This window comes from Sceloporus undulatus, chromosome 3 (genome assembly GCF_019175285.1).
Source record: "Sceloporus undulatus isolate JIND9_A2432 ecotype Alabama chromosome 3, SceUnd_v1.1, whole genome shotgun sequence".
Classification (NCBI taxonomy): Eukaryota; Metazoa; Chordata; class Lepidosauria; order Squamata; family Phrynosomatidae; genus Sceloporus; species Sceloporus undulatus.
The window spans coordinates 85,987,260-86,005,110 of record NC_056524.1 but is presented as its reverse complement, the minus strand read 5'-3'; the positions used below and the strand labels follow the sequence as shown (position 1 = coordinate 86,005,110).

The 17,851-nt window shown below is 41.3% G+C and overlaps 1 protein-coding gene across 1 annotated transcript in view; it reads right to left on the bottom strand.

Moving 5' to 3' along the window:
- The window catches only part of SH3KBP1 (SH3 domain containing kinase binding protein 1), a 260,100-nt gene extending 242,249 nt beyond the window's left edge, over positions 1-17,851 (bottom strand). The window contains 1 exon segment of the mRNA XM_042458735.1: positions 17,435-17,851. Within this exon segment, the coding sequence (XP_042314669.1) occupies positions 17,435-17,438 (4 nt within the window). The 5' untranslated portion in view covers positions 17,439-17,851.

The window sequence follows — 17,851 nt, the reverse complement described above, 5'->3', positions numbered from 1 at the left end:
AGAATAGTTGATCGTGCTCCTTTCATCGAATCACCATTATGACCAGTGGTCAAAAAGGAGATCACTTAATACTTTGGTTGTTTCCAGAGCTCTCCAATGATTGCACATACAAAAACAAATTTCTACCATTATTAAGATTATATCAATTTACTTTTGACATAAATATACACATACACCATCTCTTGTAATAGGATTGTTGTCACAGCTGGAAAAAGTTCTTATTAACAAACAAACAAAAACAATGGATTTTAAAATGACATATTCAGAAACATCCAGCTGTAAGTAGTTGTGTGCTTGGAGCGTTAACAGGTTTTCAATTTTAATCAAATACTACCTGCTGAGTATTCCTTTTCCAGAATTCTGAAATCCAAAATACTCCAAAATCCAAAATTGTCCAGATGGGTGGCTGAGCTAGTGACAACTTTCCTTTCATGTACAAAATTATTTAAAATATTATGTATAAAATTACCTTCAGGCTATGTATATAAGCTGTATACAAAACATACATGAATTTCATGTATAGACTTGGGTCCCATATCCAAGATATCTGATTATGTATATGCAAATATTCCAACTCTGAAAATATCTGATGAACTCCAAAATGCAACACTTCTAGTCCCAAGCATTTTGGATAAGGGAGACTCAACCTGTATTTGAAAGCAAAGCAGGCCAGATAAAATACAAGCAATCATTGAAAGTTAAAAGAACTTTAATGGACAGGTATACTTCTGCAATCTCTTGGAAAACTTTTTCTAGCATTGACTGTTTGCCTACTAAGTCTCATTCCTACTCATAAAAATTGAGCCCTATTTAATGATACTGTTGAGTTTTGTCTGAGCAGAAATTTGGAACAGACAGGCTTCATAGATTGGCTGGGAGAGAAAGGACCATTGACAGATACAGTTACACAAAAACAGGGACACAAGAGAAATAGAAACAAGCTTTTTATCAGAATTTAACATACTAGGAAGATAATATTTGCCTTTGTAGACCACTGGGAAATGCAGAATAAACTTCACTATATAAATTGAAACATCAGGGGCATGGTCCATTGATTCCACCTCCTTGTTGTGACATGTGCAGACCCCCACAAATGGAAAGCATCAGTATACTAGCCATTTAACAATGGCAAAACATTAAAATGAGCTAAGGTAAAGGCTAAGCAATATTTACATATAGTAATACAGTAGAGTCTCGATTATCCGACATTATTATTATTATTATTATTAAACTTTATTTTTAGAGCGCTGTAATTATACACAGCGCTGTACAAAGTCGGTAAAATTAGGAGTATATAAAAGCCTGCCCAAGGCATACACTCTAGATAATAACAATTAAATAGAGAAATAGATAAAATTACCATGCAGAAAAGAAAAGACAAATTAAAAACATCACATATAAAAGTAGATCACATCACATCAAACATTATCAGACAGCCAGATGACAATCACAAATTCTCTGAGAACGCTTCCCTAAACAATATGGTTTTCAGCTCAGCCTTAAAGCTGGTTAGGGAAGTGATGAGCCGTGTATGCAGAGGAAGAAGGTTCCAGGAATGAGGGGCAGCAAGAGAGAAGGGACGGATCCGGGACGGGGCAGAGAAGGTCCTGGGTTGAGAGAGGAGACTTTGGCTACCAGAGTGGAGAGTGCGAGTAGGGATGTAGGGAGAGAGAAGATCGGTTATATAAAGAGGGGCCAGCCCATGCATAAACGGGCGGGCTGATAGTTGGATAGCTGAAAACGTTGGATAATCCAGAATGTTGGATAATCGAAGGTTGGATAATTGAGACTCTACTGTTGTTATTTTTAGTGTAAAGAACCTATGAAAAAGAAAAGAAAATGTCTAAATAAAAAGGCTTAGAATTATCTTTAAGACTACCAAGTGAATGAAGCTTTTCAATTGATTTAGATTGTCTCAGAGGTTGGGACTCTCCATCTTTGATGGTCTTTAAACAGAGGCTGGATGGGCATGTTTTAGAAGTGCTTCAGTTGTGTATTCTAGCATGGCAGAGGTTTGGACTAGATGACCCTGTATGGCCCCATCCAACTAAGACTCCATGATTTTTCTGGTTTCTGACTGATTAACAGGTTCAATAATACAATATTACAAAAACCCTGCATATAAATCTCTCTAAGGAACAGGAGATACAGTTTCAAATAACATATGTGTTTAGATTGAAAGATCATCTTTAATATTTTCTTCTTCATTAGGGTACAGAGAAAATTAAATACTAGTAAATATCAATTACATCCCGCAAGGTTAGATGTATTTCTGGGAACTATTTGGAGTTATCAAAGAATGACCAAAGATGACTTCATAAAAGTAAACAATGAAGACATTGAAAAAGTTCAGGATTTTTTTACACCTTGCCTTAGTCATTAATCAGAACAGTGACCATAGTCAAGAAATCAGAAGACGACTAGGACTTTGAAGGGTAGCTATGAAGGAACCAGACAAGAGCCAGACATATAAAGGTATGTCATTCAATATTAAATTAGAGTTGTCAATGCCATCGTATTTCTCATTTCTATGTATGGTGGTGAAACCTGGATAGTGGAGAAAGCTGGTAAAAAGAGTATAACCTCATTTGAAATGTGGTGCTGGAGAAGTTTATTGTGGATATTATGGACTGCTAAAAGACAAACAAATGGGTCATAGAGCAAATCAAACCTGAACTCTCCATAGAAGACATGATGATAAAACTGAGGCTGTTGTACTTTGGCCATATCATGATAAGACATCACTCACTAAGAAAGACAACAATGCTTGGTAAGACAGAAGGCAGAAGGGAAAGAAGAAGACCACATTCAAGATGGATAGAATCAGTCAAGGAAGCCATGGCCCCGAGTCTGCAAGACCTGAGGATAGGGTCTGCAAAACCTGAGCATAGTAAAAGTTGATTTGTTGACAGTTAACAAGAACAATCTGGAGTTTCCTCTGGCCAAATGCCCTTTCCGACACACCTATATCGTGCTCTGTATCTGGGTGGATCCGTTTACAAATTTTCCCAAAAAATTCCAATCCAAGGACTGGGAAAATATTTTACTGGAAGGTTCTGCACCTCTGTAGCTTACATAAGGAGGAATTAAGAGCTGTAAGCGAAGAGAACAAGAAATCTTGGGCCCGTTACAAACGGGCCTTTGTGGCGCCCCCGTCACATGCTAGGGGTTGGCCGAGGACCTAGCATCCATACCAGCCTCACCCCTAGCATGTGACGAGGGCGTAATAATGGCGGCGCCCTATACACACGGGCGCCGCCATTTTGACGTATGAAACGCATAGTGTCTGCACGTTGCGCCCCGGATGTGACGCCGCGAGTGCGCGAGTAGTGCCTCGCGGTGTCCCATCTGGGGTGCAAGAAGAAGCATCATTTTGGAGCTTCTTCTTTGCTGCGTCCTGGAACTGCGCGGTTTGGCTGCTGTGGTTCCCGGACGCAGCAACCGGCGGCGGTGGCAGAGCGCCGCTTTTCGGCAGTCTGTAACCCGCCAAAGAGAAGCAGAAAAGTATTTCGATTACAACATTAGTATAGACCTGAAATAAGAAGTTGCCAATTTCTATTTCAAATTCAGGTTGAGAATGCCAGATATGGTGTGAGAATGAGATACAGACCAGAGAAGCCTTCTTCAGAAATGAAAGGATGAGGGTAAGTCAAAGTATGTCTTTCATACTCATTTCATATGCAGGGCAACCATACTAAAATGAATAGCGAAACCAAGATTGTTCAAACAACCTTAACTTTCAGTGATTCAAAGAGGGACTGTTATTCTTAAAAGCACAGGGCATTAGGGCCTGTTCCACTGTCACCTGCACAAAACTAAGGGCCAGTACAGACCGGCACAATACACCAGCTTCCCAGCGGCAAGGGAGCATGGCATATGGACAACGCATGCCTCGAAACCAGCATCAAGCTGCCTGCCTACCCACCCAGACAGCGAGCAGAATTGCGGTGATCCAGCAGCATGGCATTCATTCGCTGCACACTACAGGAGCACCAAAAAGGCATTGCCGCAGCAGAAAAGCCACCCTTTTTCCAGTGTAAAAAGGAGCGGCATTTTGCTGCCTCTTTTTGCACCAGAAAAAAGCCAGAGTGGGGCCACTGCATGCGGTTGCCACAGCGTCCACCTGGCTCTTTCAGGCGTGGCATCACACCGCCGCTTTGTGCCAGTCTGTTTTGGCTCTATCTGGGAATATACACCTGACAAGCAACAGTTTTCATCTCAATCTAAAGAGATGTACGCATGAGCAAAGGAAATACATGAAACATAAAATATTGAATATGTATGCATACGACTGAGTGGTTATCTGTAGGGAAAATTCTTCTCTTCCCCCATTTCAACTTCTTTAAAACACACTGCCAAACCCATTAATTGCCACAAACTATAGTGGAAGCCACCACTTAGTTTGCTTTGAAAGGAGATTAGGCAAATTCTTAGATGATACTAAACAACTAGTCATGGAATCACATATAGCAGTGATGGCAAACCTTTTTGGGGCCATGTGCCTGAATTAATTTTTTCTGGCACCAGGCAGCACCTGGTGCCAAGGGCAGGATTTCCGGGGTGGGGCTTCCCTCCCCCAGCACCCTTTCCCCAGACTCCACTGTCTCTGAGAGACAGTGATAAGCTAGGGAAGGTCTGGGAGGGGGGCACCAGGTGCACATCAGTTGCTCCTCTTGCCCCTGCCCTTCTCCCAGCCTCCATCTGTCTCTGAGTAACAGATGGAAGTCGGGAAAGGTCCCTGGGGAAGAGGAAGAATAAGCATGCACCCATTCCTCCTACTCCACTAGTTTTCCCAACCCCCAGCTGCCCATTCAGAGGTAGCTGGGGACCAGGAAAGGTCCCTGTGGAGGAAGAGAAATAGGGACACACATGTTACTACTACTCGCTGAGCTTTCTCGGCCCCCAGCTGTCCCTCCAGAGGCAGCTGGGGACCGGGAAAGGTCCCTGGAGAGGAGGAGGAATAGGGATGCACCCGTTCTCCTCCCTGCTGGGACCTTTCCCAACCCACAACTGTCCCTCCAGAGGCAGCTGGAAGCTGGGAAATGTCCTGGGGGGAGGAGGAATAGGCACACATTGGTTCCTCTTCCTCCCAGACCTTTCCCTGCCCCCAGCCATCCCTCCATAGGTAACTAGGGGCTGGGAAATGTCCCTGCAGAGGAGTAGTGAAATCCTTGTGCAAAATTCTCAAGAACTGCATAGTATATATTTCCATATTTAAAGAGTTCATTGGGTTTTATGGACTGGATCCAGAACTGCTTTTCCTTTAAATGATATGAGTCTTCTTTGAATCCAACTTTTTAAAGCTCATATAAACATAACAACCCCTACTGGCCCTGTCAACAAGATTTTCTACTACAGTGCTGCTCAACCTATCTAATGTGGGCGATTAGCTTTTTTTTTTTCATCCCAGTTTGCCAGGGATCAATACCATATCTGTTCCCATTGGCTAAAATGATATCCTTCTTTCCTGGAATTTTACCTGGGACTAGCAGCTGATGGCTCATGGACCAGTATAGGTCAGCAAATGACCACTGTTCTACCACACATCATTTATTTCTTCAGCCACCCTCTCCCCCTGTCAATTACCCTTTACCAACAGCCTATCACACACTCACTTCTATGTAAACAGTATAATTTTCTGGATTGATATTCAACTTTTAGTGTACATTTACACTAGAACTGGGACAGATGCTGAATAGATATATGGTATATGATGAAGGCTTGCAAGGTAAAGGAGGGTAACATCACATGCAAAACCATTTCAGGCTGCACGTAGCTCCAAATCTGTGTATTAAATACCACAGAATATTTATCAAAATATAATGCTTTTTCTGCTAAAAAACAATGATTTAATTCCAGAGGGAAATTTTCCATTTCCTTCTTGCTGCACAGAAATATTTTTATGCACAGTACAAATGTACCAATAAGATACACTTGGGCTAAATGTCTGATTATCTGCATTTCCTTCACATATGAAACATATCTTCCTACACCATGAACCCCTGATGTATTATACTCCAGAATTCTCCATGTGTAGTTGGTAGGAAACTAGGATTGGCATGGTATGAAATTTAAATATACAGTGTCGCCTGCATGAAGAGGTGCATCATTTAGCATATACCTAGTCTTATGAAACAGCAGTTGTTTGCTTTCACTGACTGCTGAGGAATAGATAGAAAAGACAGTCATAGTACCAAGTAAATATAACTTGACTAAATGGGAAGAAATAACAAACAGGAGCAAAGAATGACAATTCAGCTTTTAAACAATTATGCACACCAGTGTGAGATAATACTTTAACCAATGAGAATGCAGTAGACAAGAAGAACAGCTAATTTACAACCTCAATTTTGTTCTTACATCTGTGTTAATTTTTCAGATGTGACTTTTTGAGGGGAAAATATTAATTTAAACTGAAAAAAGTGCTACCAATATTCTGGTATAACAGTACAGTGGCATATCCCCAATTATCACATCTATATCACTCTATCGTGAGAGAAAGAGGCTTAGTCTTACTGATAAACAATCAGGCCCTTTTCACTGTGCATTACAGACAGACGTTCACACCACTTTAACTGCTGCAGCAGCATCCTATGGAATTCTAGCATTTCTAGTTTGGATTATGCTAAAGAGCTCTAGTGTTGTACTGGACCTCTCTAAAAAAGAATTCCAAATATCTCACAAAGGTACAAAGTCCAGGATCCCATATGACAGAGCTGTGACAGTCAAAGTCAGCTAACATCAGCGTGGTATAATAGTTTGAGCACCAGACTATGATTCTGGAGACTATCATTCAAATCCCCACTCAACCATGGAAACGCACTGGGCAGAGGAAGGCAAAGGGAAATCCCCGCTGAATATTACATCTTGCCAAGAAAACCCCTTGATAGGTTCACCTTAGAATCATTGTGTCAGAAATGACTTGAAAGTACATAAAAAAGTGGGATAAAAATGATGCAACTGTACAGTGTGAAATAGATCTCAGACCTATCCTAGAATCTAGGTAAAATAATGTTTTCAGAAGAGAGGATTAATGTTTTACATGCAGAAAGCCCCGTGTTCAATCCTTGACACATCTAGTTAGAAGAGTAAGGTAGCTGTGATGTGCAGAAGACCTCTGTCCAAGAACCTGGAGGGCCACTATCAATAAGAGTATGTAATACTGTCTTAGCTGGCCAGAAACTCTGATCTGTTATGAAGCAGCTTCCTTTTTTTTATGAAGCAGCTTCCCTTTGTTTTTATGTAGTGTACCTCAAAACACTACAAGTGAAAGTCTGCTAATGTCACTCTTACACACACACACACACACACACACACACACGGAGGGAGGGAGGGAGGGAGGGAGAACTTCTTTCCATTCTATCAAGACCATCACGATGACCAACTGCATCCAGTCACAACATACCTTCACATATATATCCAGTTGCTCAGATGACAGTCCCATGCTGTGTTCCTTATGTCTTTCTGGCCTCATGTCAAGAACACTTAGTGCATACAAGGGGAACTATGATGAAAAGGCACTTCAGACAAAAAGGGAGACATTTTCAGAAACAACCGGGACTCAGAACACACAGGAAGCGGAAACTGCTAATCCAGGCACTCTGCCTCATGTTTCCACACCAAAAAACAAAACAAAACAAAACAAACAAACCAACAAAAAACCCACTAGGATTTTGAGCTCCAACTGTGGATGCCCAAAGGAATCAGGCCAAAAAGTTAAGCAAAAGAAAAGGATATATAAATTTCAAGTATGACTGCTAAAACCCCATTTCGGTACTGGGTCGTGACCACAATGTATTAACTAAATACTCCTTGAAATAAAAGCCATCAGTCTGAATCTAACTAACTGACAGTCCAGCCCAGTGTCTTTTTTGCTAGAGCTGACACCGCAGATGCTTACAGGAAGCCCAAAAGCAGCACATGAAAGCAATAAATTCTGTTCTCCATGTGTGAATTTGGAAATCAATTCATTGCCATAAACATCAACAATTGGACTTGTTTAATTAAGAACTAATGACTCAGACAACAAGTTAACTAATAATAACTTGTTATTTAAGCCGCTAGCACTGGGTCAGACCATGGGATCTACATTAGGGGAGCACAATTGACTAACTGCACCTTTTCTGCCTCCCCATTCTCAATCAAGAACAGTAGTCCACAAAGAACAGTGGTAAAGCACAGCACCTATGTACAGGAATCTGGGATCCCAAATTCAATCTGTGGTATCTTCAGTTGTAGTGATAAGTATCTTAAGAAGCCCATGCTTCTCTGTACCCAGCTTATCTTAACTTTATAATTAAGGGGCGGGAGGGGTAAAAGCAGAATGAGAATGGTGGGGGAGGGAGAAAAGAGAGGGGGAGAGAGGTCAAGAGAGAAAGAAATGAGGAAATGGGTCAACAGTAATAGCCTCAAACAGATATCTACAGCTGTTCTGGAGAGTGCAGTTCCTGATCATACACTTTCCCAGTAGCCTGTAGCAGTCACCTGCTTTTTCCCTGCTGCTTCCCTAAGGTTGCCAAATTTTTGCTCTAGCAAGGCTCCTACACCTTTGCAGACTCTTTTGACCAAAGTAAGAGGTGAGGCCAGGGACACTAGACAGCCTCCTTTTTCAGAACATGTCTTACATGTCAACCTTCTGTCCAGGAGGAATTTCAAAATGTCCTCCATTTTGAGCATGACCAAGCAGCATGAATTTCTATTTCTATGAGTGCTTTTAGTTTTTATTTTGCAATGTCCTACGCTTTCCTTGAATGCCCTGCATTTTGCAGTGTCTTGTCTTCCTTTGTGGTGAGAACAACTGATTATCCCAGAGGAGGTCACACCAGAATAGGGACAAAGTAATGGGTTAAATGACACTTGGTTATCTGCTGTGTAGATTTCCAAGGTACACATGAAAGCTGACAACCTTATCATCTGTCCTGCTCCTCCAGTATATTGAACCTACAATTATATTTAGTAAACTGCTCACTTGGTTGCAGTTCTTACTTCTTAATACTATTTTGCAGCCTTGCTTCAGGATGGTACTCTGAATTGGAGAAGGCCCAGAGGAGTTATCTGCTACGGGGACCAGCAATTTCACCAGTTGGCTACTTGAGGTCCAGCAAGGTAAAACTGTCTAGCCCCAGGTTACTGCTGTTGTGATTAATCATGCAGTCAGAAAGCAGAAGACATGGATAGAAAGAACTGCTGAAGGGCACGAGGCGGGCTAGGCAATCCAGCATGGCTGCTGAACATGCGGGAGTATAAGAAAGAACAGCTACACTAGTGATACTCAAAACTTTTTATCCTTGGGACCCCCCCCCCTTTACATCTACACGCAGACATCACTCCCCATTCATTGTACTAAATAAAAATATTTTGTTTATTTAGTGTGCATATTTTCATTCACACCGTGTGTGTGTGTGTGTGTACACTTGGTGTTTTATAAGGGAAAACATTGTTCAACAGTTTTATTTAAGTCAATTCAATATGAACTCAATGTGTACATTTTACACATAAAACGGTTTGTGAAGAGGAGGAGAAGGGATCAGTGTCTACAAGTTTCACGCCTAATATTGCACCCTAAGAAAACTTAATTAACTTCATGGGCTCGCCATATGTTGACAGGCAACTTGAAGGCACATATACACACACAACTGTGGCTTCTGTAACAGATTATCCTATTTCTTCTCCAGAGAAAGGATCCTTCTCCTGAAATGAATATTGCCTCCCCCAAAGGACTTAAACTCTGATGCCAGTATATTTGTGCATCTCTGCATATTTATCATGTATATCCACTCCCAGCTAAGTTTCAAAGGTGTTGTACTGCTCTTCTTGCCCAATTGCCATTCATTTTCATTATTTGAATTCTGTGCAAGTGGGATAAGATTTCAACTACTGTGCGCAGGAACACTGGAGCATCTTGGGTTTGGGGTTCCTACTATCTGCACCATAATGGCGCCTAGTGAATATTAGAAATTGGTCAAAGTAAAACAAACCAGAGGAGTTGATAAGAAATGCTGAAAGGTGAAGCTAAGAACATTTCAGAAACTCAAGGCCCAATTTGAAATATTTATTTTACACTTTTTAAAGCACTGACCCACAATAACATGCAGACAAGCTACTATTTGAGGAAAACAGCTTGTTGTATTATCTGAAATGCATTTAAATGGATGTCAGCAAACCAACTGACCTGTAAACAATGTGTCCAAATGACCTATAAGCAATTTGTGTCAGTGTCATAAACTTTATTAGTATATATAGCCAAAGGCCTTTACAATATATGAAATATAACATTAAAAGTAAAAATACATTAAAAATATTAAACAATGCTTTAAAACAGTTTTTACAGACCCTTGGAAAACCAATTAACAAGAAAGCATTAAAGTAATACTTATACTACAATAAGTTCCTTAATTAAACAAGCATTTAATAAACAGTTACCAATGCAAACTGGGTTAGTAAATATGTGGAAAAATAGCTGAGTACTGTAAGTGATCAAATGTTAGAAAACGTACGAGACATTACATATATGAAGCTAAAACTAAACATTATGATGGTGGTGTCACATAACATAAACATATCTTGTGTTTAGTTTTAGCTAGATATGAACACTCAATAAGAGTTTTTCTAACCTAAATACTACTTACAGATCAATTGGCTCTACTTGGAGCACTTGGGCACTTAACTAAAATTCCAACCTGAAACAGGAACCAGTTTTGCTGTAATAGCAGCTGTCCCTGAGGAAATGCTTACAATGCTCTTCACTATACTTACTTTCTACTTATGGCATGCAGTGGTAGGAATATCACAGAGAATGGGGAGATAAATGTCCTAATGCAAATGGCTAGACGATACAAAAGCTGTATCTGGCTAATCCACATGGTCAACCCATTCAGAACTGGATGCATAAAACAAAATAAATTGTTTGGTGTGTCTGTCACCCAGTTTGTTTTCTATTTAACATTTAATGAAAAGTTTAATCTACACTTCAAATCATGCAAATGAAGTTGTATGAATTCATGAAAGAAATCAATGTGTGCAACTCTGTGGCTTGGGTTAAGGAGAAGTCCAAACTGGAGTAACAAATCTATCCTTACAGGCTTTGTCACTGTAGGTGGCATTTGTTCAGAAACTACCTTAATCATGCAAGTGAATACTTTACTCAGTAACCTCAAGCAACTTTAAATCACAAGTTTCCATGGGTTGCCATCAAAAGTGTTCTTTTTAAAATTTCTTTCTTCACACTCCAATCTATATTACTAGTTATGGAGCACATAGAATAGTGTTATTAAAATTAACGTAGGTGGCCTGCAAAGTCACACAGGTAAGAATTTATGATATTCTCCACAAAAGGAAACAGGGATTAACATAGGTATTTCATAACATTGTTGTGCAAGGTATCTTTAGCACTTTCCCTTATATCTGGAATTGCTATGTCCAAACCACAGAGACATGTCTTGCTAAAGGATTCCTGTCAGTGAAATGTGTAACATGAAAGCGGATTCTAATATGGTCACAAATCAGCATGGAACTCAGGGATATATGCCATATACAGTATATATAGTCAGGCCTTTGCCTGTAAGCATAGGTTTGGTATTCCAGTTTGGACTGGCTTAACCCAAGCCACAGAATTGCACACATGGATTTCTTTTCAATAAAATGTAGTTGGGCAGAATCTATGGTTTGGTTTTGCTAAGATTCCCAGTCCAGTCAAATTGCTATGTGAGATCAGGCAAGAACTTCTCATATTAAGTCAGTTAGAAACTATTGCTGTATCTGCTGTTTTGTTCATTCCTGGATCATATGATTTGTTCCAACACAAGTATCTATTTGCTGAGCAGTGACATTTTGTGCAGTAGCCCTCCTACACTCCCACTGTGCTCAGGATTACACATCTTGATGTATGGGGGGTTAAACTAACTGCTGCAAGGCAACATGGCCACCATTTTATTCCTCCCTACGATAAAAGTTCAAGGAAACCATGTAGGTATTAAAGAAAACATACACAGAAATGTAACCACAAGATGGTAGTTTAATTCGTCCCAGAGCCTTGAGGGTAAATTATTCTCTCCACTGAGTGAGTCCCTAATGGACAAAAATCAGCATTGTCGAGTTATCCAAGTGTTAAATGCTCCTATCCAGTAGCAAAGAATAACAACACACCAGACTGCACGCTAGACACAAACCAGAAATGAGGGTTTATGCAATCACAGGAAATTGGTTCTATAATGCAAAGTTACTTTTAAAAGGGAAGAGTTACATAATATTCAAGATGTGTTGTGTGCAAAAAGTACAATTTACTGGAATAAGTTGGAGTTTTCTCAGCACTGATCATGTTGTCCAATGCTCAATATACCTAGTCAAGACAGAATAGAAACACTGAAATAAATTGTATTTTACTGGTTTCTGTTTCAACATCATATTTTCTATTACAATTATGTGTCAAACAACATGAAGCAAATTGGTGTAAATGCTCATACTGTACTTCCCTCCCACATAGTCCTTAAGAGCAACTACCAGCTTCCCTTTTCTTCTCTATATACGTACCCATAAATATTATTTAAAATGCTATTTGTCAGTGGTGATCCAGATATTTTACAGAATAGTTATTTAAACTTCTGAAGCACTGAGGTAGAGATACAAAGCAAGTGTTTCTCCTTGTTTAGTTAGTTATATGACTAAGTCAGAAACGACTTGAAGGTAAACAACAACACTAGACACAATCTACTATAGTGAATAATTTTGCAATTTGTTAAAAACGAACATGACAGAATGCTAGTCCAAATATTAGAAACATATTGAAACCTATTTAAGAAAAATATAAGTTTTCAAGTTACAGCTACCTACTCTTTAATAGCAGTTAACAATCATTCAGTTTAGTGCTGGTATGGGGAATATATGACACTGTAGATGTTGGATTGCAAATCCCATCAACTCTAACCACTGGTTAGGGCAGATGAAAGCTGAAATCCAACAACATATGACACACCACAAATTTCCTACCTCATACAATGTGGTTGGGACATTAGCTGCACATGCATCCAAGCTAAAATCAATCCATTTAAAAGGCCATAGTTCAGTGACAGGCCACCTGCTCACCTACATTTTGCCTCTGGTTGACTCTCACATCTAAATTATGTATTATATTACAGTATTTATATTTTTAAATGTATTAATAAAGCCAGTCAATTCTATGTGGGGATGGGGAAGTCATGCAACCAGGTTGAAATGTGTGCACTTAACAATTTATCACACATTGAGGTGTATGTGTTTGTTTTCTGTTCACTACAGTGATATCTTGCAGAGCAGTAAGAGGCACTTCAGTAGGCCTCTCTTTTCTACCTCCTAGAACCTCTTGAGGGCTGTGCAGACTGCCAAGCATACAACTCACTGGGGAAAAAACCTGGAAGTGTACATGAAAGAAATTCCACCTAAATATTAGGAAGAACTTTTTGACTAGAAGAGCTTTTTGACAGTAGAACATGCTGCTTTTGCAAGTAGTGGAATCTCCTTCTTTTGAGATTTTTAAACAGAAACTTCAGAGGTTTTAAACAGAGACATCTGTCAGGAGTGTTTTGATGGTGCATTCCTGCATGGCAGGGGGTTGGACTGGATGGTCCTTGTGGTCTCTTCCAACTCAATGATTCTATAATTTTATAAGTATATAGGCCCCTGGTCGGGAATATGCTTCAAACAAATTGAAAGTTTTCTACTTAAAATCACCCCCTCCTTGGCTGCAAGTCCAAAAAGAAAAAGAAAAATACGGGATTTTTTTTTATTATAATCAACATAGAATTGTGTCATATAATGTGGTTAGGATATTAGCTGTAAGTGCATCCTTGTAAACTGTGTGAATACTTCTCAATGATAGCAGATGGGGAGCTATGGGGTAATAGTTTAGATAGGGGACAACCAAACTGCATAAGTAATCTGAACATCTCAGGCCCAACTGCCAGGATAGATAGCTAGTGAAGACACCATTGGTCTTCATTTGCACTATATATTTTAACAAGTGGGTGCACTTTTTTTGTTTCGTGTTGGACTTTTCAGGTACATAATATACATATGTTGCATTGATTTGAGTGACCTGGGGCACATTCATAAATATCCGCTTCCAGTTACAGCAAAAATCAGAACTAAGCAACATGTGATGCAAAGGTCTACCTCCTTTGAAGCTTGCAGACTAAGCATCAAGGTTTGATGCTTATATTATAATGTTATAAAAACAACTGCACCCACATTGCCAAATTCATTTATGAACAGTTATGATAAAAATTCCGTAGCAAATGTTTGACAAAAAGCCATTTACAAAAAGCCAAACTGCACATTTACGTATATCAAACTCTGCACACAGAAATTTATGCACCAAAAAGCAGACTGAGAAGTAAAGTTTTCCTAAATTTTCAGAGTATTTAAGCATAGCATGGATCCCTTTATCTCAGTTTAATCTTAGTGCAAGTAAAGAGGCAAATTACTATGTTATGCAAAAATTACAGTCATGTTGTATGGAAACCAACAAAGCCATTCCAGCACTAGAACATCAGAAATACTGAATGGTGGAATGAGAATTACTGTATTTTCTGGCGTATAAGACTACTTTTTAACCCAGGAAAATCTTCTCAAAAGTCGGGGGTCGTCTTATACGCCAGGTGTTGTCTTATAGGGCAGGTGCTGAAACTTCCAAGCTGCCGCATATGGTGGGGGGAGCTAAAAAATGACCATGACCACATCCCCACCATATGCAACGATCGTCTGAGAGTATCTACTGCTCTGATAGTCTTGGAGACAGGGAGGGCTGGGCAGGTAGGGAGAGCTGACCAATCCAAGCAGGATTTGTATACAACAAGGTTTCCTGCTAAGGACCTGCATGTCATAAGCATTTGAATTAAAATTACCATATTGAAATCAAATCTGATGGGTTTTTTTTAAAAAAAAATTATTTGGTGTGGATTGGAAGAGGGGTAGTCTTATATGATGATTATATCCCAAACTCTGTATTTTAACTGGAAAAGTTGGGGGTCGCCTTATATGCCCAGTCGTCTTATACGCCGGAAAATACGGGTAAATATAATTATACAGTGTATACATCTTAATCCTGAATGCAATATCAACATGCAGAATGAACAACATTATAACAATAAATTAAACTCAACACTGAAAAACTGATGTAAATCACATGAAACATCAGGGACTACAGCTGCACAACTCTTGTTAAGTATTTGGTCAGCAAGAAAGCTGTTTTGTCCATTAACAAAGAATCATTACACACATCCACAATACATTTTCTAAGTCAGTGTGGCATAGTGGTTTGAGCACTGAACTAGGACTCTGGAGACCAGGACTCAAGCCCCATCTCTGCCATGAAAACCAACTGGGTGTCCTCGGGCAAGTCACACCCTCTTGGCCTCAGAGGAAGGCAATGGCAAAACCGCCTCCGAACAAACATTGCCAAGACAAACCCATGTTAGGTTTGCCTTAGGGTCACCATAAGTCAGAAATAACTTGAAAGTACACAACAACTACAACAACAACCGCAATGCATCTGTTGGGGGAAAAGAGGATTCAGTAACATGCAAAAACAAACAAGGCTGACTTTATACCTCTCTTCCTGCTGCTATTTTTAAAATGTATTCTACATGATGCATGTTTTTAAGAGAATATAGTGTGACTACGTGGCCTGCACTGTAGGATGGCTGTGTCAAAAGAACTGAACTCCCCCCACTTCCCAAAGCATGGATGTTTTTAACACAGAGAGCACATTGTATTTATGAGAAACACATGGTGAAAGAGCGACTATAATCCCTTCTTTACGCAGGAACAGGGTGCTTGCCTTTGAGATTGCTAGTGCCTGGTACCACTGCCTCTTCTGCCTGGCCACAGCAGCAACAGCAGCACCCCCTCCTCCCCATGTGATATAAATGGATGATTCATTCCCTAATTCTTGCCGACATACCCACACAATAGAGCCCTAGCCAACCTGTTAGGCTTTCTGCTTCTCAGCCTCTGAAGGCGTTTACCACTTCACTCCTGGGCTCAATATTCTCTTTTTAGATGCTGACTTTGGGGAAGGCAAACCTCACATCAGGTGTGCCAGCTAGAAATCTTGGAGGGGAAAAAAGGGAGAGAAAGAAAAGGGCAGGAGGGCATTCCAGAGCCCTTCAGCTCCAGGGACCCCATCATAAACTTGAAAGAAATAGGAATTCTTCTGCAGCACTGCTGCAAAAAAACAAAACAAAATATCTGGTAACCCTAGACTGCCCTTTCCCTGATCGATGCCTGGCAGGATCAATGAGGCTCACCAGTCAAAGCATGTATGTGTATACATATATATATATATATATACACACACACACACACTATACATATGCATACACACATATATAGCAGCCCCCCCTCCTCATGTGATATATAATATTATATATACTATATCATATATGTGCAATATAATATAATATGTATTACCCTGAAAAGCCTGCCACACCTCCGAGTCTGAGCTGGGCAGGGAGAGCTACACAGGTGAGCAAGCCAGCCACTACTCCTCTTCTTCCTCCACCCATAGCATCCCCAAACCACCAAGCAGCAGGGGTTCTTTGCCAAAAGAAATGGGTGTGTGTGTGGAAGGGGGTGTTTTAGAGGGGATTTCTTTCGAGGTGATAAAAGATGAGGGGGGAAAGAACCGGGGGCGGTGGCTGTGGGGAGAAGAGGAAGAGCTTGGCACACTCTTCTCCCTGGGCATATATGTATATATATGTGTGTCAAAGGCAGCCCCTTTTGTTGTTTTCCTGTCATGATTTCCGCACCAAGGCGTGGAGGGGGAGAAGTGGGGGGCTGGAGATGGAGTTTGGGGGGATTTGAGGCTCCCTTGCTGCCCCTTTGTACCCCCCTTTCCCCATCCACTGCAGCAACAGCAGCCAGAGAGGGGAGCGCAAGGGGCTCCTTCCCTCCCAGGCCCCTCTCTGGCGCCTGGTTTTGTCATTTATTTATTATTTGTGTTGTTGTGTGAAGTGTGGGTCTGTGTGTTGTCTCCTCGGCCTCCCCTCCAACCCACAACAGAGCAACCCCCCCCCCCCAAGCTTCAAAACAAGGGAGGGAAGGGACTAGTGCTCTTAGCCCAGGGCAGGGCTGGCCCTGAGGCGCCTTTGCGCCACGCCACTCCCCGCCTTGCGCCCCCTTATTTGTGGCAGAAAAGGGGGTACAAACCATTGAAAGAAATAAGACCCCCTTCCCCCCACCCCCTTCGGGGTCGCCAAGCAGGCCCTTGGGTGTCCCAGGAGGCCAGGCTATTTGGCATGGGGAGCCCCCCCCCAAAACTCCCCAAAGGAGAGAGGCGAGAGGGGCTTCGGAAACCAGGCTGCAAACGCCAGGGAGAGGGAGAGGAGGGACCGAGGTCCTCTTGTCTCCTGGCTCCCACTCTTCTGAGAAGCCCAGCAGCCTTGGGGTGGTCCACACTCACCCATTTATGTCGAGTCGAGACTCCTCCGGGGCCCCGCCAGAGAGGCTCAAAGTTTGAGGGGGGCTGCAGGTTTGGAAAGCAGAGGCGGCGATGGAGGAGCTGGGAAGGAAGGGAGGGAGGCAGCCTCTTCTCCTCCTCCTCCTTTTTTCCTGGTTGCTGCTGCTTCTCCTTCTGCCTCTTCCTCCCTGCTTTAGTCAGCGCCCATGGCAAGAAGGCAGATTTCTTATTTCCTGCTGTGAAGCCCTCCCTTTTTTAACCAAAAGGAGGAGGAGGGGAAAACGCAGGCTTTTCTTCGCCTAAAAGGGGATTGAAGGGGGGGGAGGCAACCCTGTAGAGCCACCTGGAGGGGAGGCCAGGGGGCTTCCACCTGGAGCAAGGCTTCTTGTGTGGCTGAGGCAAGGCTTGTTGCAGTCAGAG